The sequence below is a fragment of the Echinops telfairi genome, unplaced genomic scaffold, assembly GCF_000313985.2.
Source record: "Echinops telfairi isolate 266 unplaced genomic scaffold, ASM31398v2 ScPeMD7_1;HRSCAF=3_0, whole genome shotgun sequence".
NCBI classification, from domain to species: domain Eukaryota; kingdom Metazoa; phylum Chordata; class Mammalia; order Afrosoricida; family Tenrecidae; genus Echinops; species Echinops telfairi.
Genome location: NW_022103896.1, coordinates 19,069,045 through 19,071,377, shown reverse-complemented (window position 1 = coordinate 19,071,377; position 2,333 = coordinate 19,069,045). Strand labels below are relative to the sequence as shown.

The 2,333-nt window shown below is 41.8% G+C and overlaps 1 protein-coding gene across 1 annotated transcript in view; it reads left to right on the top strand.

Moving 5' to 3' along the window:
• The window catches only part of LOC101657156 (MDM2 binding protein), a 68,304-nt gene that overhangs the window by 15,477 nt on the left and 50,494 nt on the right, over positions 1-2,333 (top strand). The window contains exon 9 of the mRNA XM_004697665.2: positions 867-961. Within this exon, the coding sequence (XP_004697722.2) occupies positions 867-961 (95 nt within the window). The remainder of the gene's footprint in view (positions 1-866; positions 962-2,333) is intronic.

Below are 2,333 nucleotides of genomic sequence, written 5' to 3'. Positions count from 1 at the left end.
GATCATGAAATTCTAAAGGTGTCAAGTTGGTGAATAACGTTTTCTGATCAGTAGGTGATTAATCGAAACAAACAATAAATCCCCAACCCCCATTGCTGAGGAGTCACTTTCAGCTCAGTGCTATAGGAGCGAGTACGTCCACGTGGACATAAAATCATGCGTGGTCCAGGCGCTTCCTGCCGGCTTAAGACACGGTGTGGTTCCTCTAGAAGAGTTCTGTTTGCTCTGCTCGACCAGAGTGGGGCACTCCGGCCATAACTCTGGAGACGATTGTGCTTTCTCAGTAGCTCATGCTTAGTTGAGTTTTAGACTCTGTCGAAGGAAACTCCACAGTTTTCTATCGTTGAGTGGCATTTCCTAGATTAATTATCCCATCTGTTTCTCTAATTTCATCTTTCCTCCAAGGATTTCTTTTAAAAAAAATTAAATTCACAGCATGACACTCAACCTAGCCTCGTCCTGGAATCTTTTCTTTCTCCTTCTTACTCCTGCGGCCTGTCTGTCTACTTGAGTAATCAGCTCTCTAGCCCTTGAGTTGGCCATCTTGCAGAAGGCAAGCAGGAAAGGGGGAGAACTCTTCCTCAGTTCCCTGCCTTCCTCTATCCTCCTTTCTCCCTTCGTAAACTTCCTTCCAGTTACTGAGAAGTCTCCATGCTTGGCTCTCTTCTCTGAAAGGTAGAATCAAAACAGAAAATGTTCTTCTCTGTTCCAGAGTGTCAAACGTTTGGTTTCCATGATATGTGTAAACCTTTTTTATTTTTTTTTTACGATTGATTTTAAGGCTTTAAAGTTTTAATCACTAATGTATTCGTGTCATCTTTTTTTATCATATTCCAAATGCCATATAATTTAAATTTGTTTTCTAGGTCTTCCATTATTACGGTCCTGCCTTAGAGTTTGTGCAGGTGATAAGATTATCGGATCTACCTTCCTGTTACATGTCGGACATGGAGTTTGAATTGTATCCTTCTGCTTGCTTGTTTACTATTGATTGCCCTTTCGGAGTCAGGTAGAATGTTGTGGTGCTGTCTGGTCAAGGCACTTGTTAAGAGTCCATTTATTTTTATTTAATGACACTCATTATTTTTATGCTGATGTGCAGGTGGGTGGGCTGGCAAAATCCTCCTTGTTGGAGCTGCAGGGATGCAGGTATTTCTGCGTACACAAGAATCTTTGTTTTCATCCATATTTATGGAGTGTGTGCCATGGGGACGGATGTGGAAGTAATACAGACGTGATTGAGGCCGTGGTCATGAATGCAGTTGCACTTTTCTCTGCCTGAGTACAGGTCCAATCCACTCTCACCTAGTCGCACACCCACTGAAACGCTGTCCTCTCTACCTTCTGCTCTGCCCGAGGGCCCCACAAACCTGCTTAATGTTGGATGTATGTTCTGTTTCCCAGTGCTACTGCTCTGTTTTCATCTCCTGAAGTCCAGTGGATATTTTTTTTGAAGTGATGCTTGTGGTGAAGAAATTCATAACTGCACTATGTCATAGGGTATAGTAGACACTCAATAAATATCATGTACCATGTCAGCCCAAACCAAAGTACTTATTATTATGTTCTCGAAATTTCCTTTCTTTAGAAGGAACAGTGTTCACAAAGTCCTAGGTGGGCCCGCACCAAGGGAGAACTATTCGTAGTGTAGCATCACAAAAAAACACAAAAAAGCAGTGTGGGCAGGTAGGTTTCTAAGATGAGATCTGAGAATCTGTTAATCAAAGTACTCAGATCTTAAAAGATTTCTGATATACCTTGCTTGGGGATTAAACTCTTCTAAAGATAACGAGGAACATAGGATTGGAAGCCAGGCAAATACTTGGTCAGAAGTACATTTTAGGTGATCCTGACAGCTTTATGGAAAACTTGGTGGTTCTTGAATGAAAGAAGTAGTATTTACTATGGTAAATCAGGTAAAGGTGCATGATGTGCCAAGAACGGAAGTCAGGAGGACCCCAATCTGCTACATGCAGGGGAATGAGAAGGCCAGAGAGTGTGGGGCAGTGCCCTGTGTTTGTTGGCAATCAGTGCCCGTGAGCCAGCATGGGAGGTAGAGCAGGCTTCATGGGACAGAAGAGTTCAGGTATGGAGGGGTTGTATTTATATAGTCAAGTGCATTGCTCTTATTTTTATCCCTTATAATGCCATAAATATTTGAAACTTAATAAATACCTGTTTGGAGCCATATAACTAGCTTATAACTACTGAACAGTCTAACTCTAGGGGTTATTTTCAGATGCGTGTAATTTTCTCTCACTTCATCCATTAGCTTCTCGGAGAAGCCAGATAACACTTGGCCATATTATGCCCTATTAAATCTTTGTTTTAGA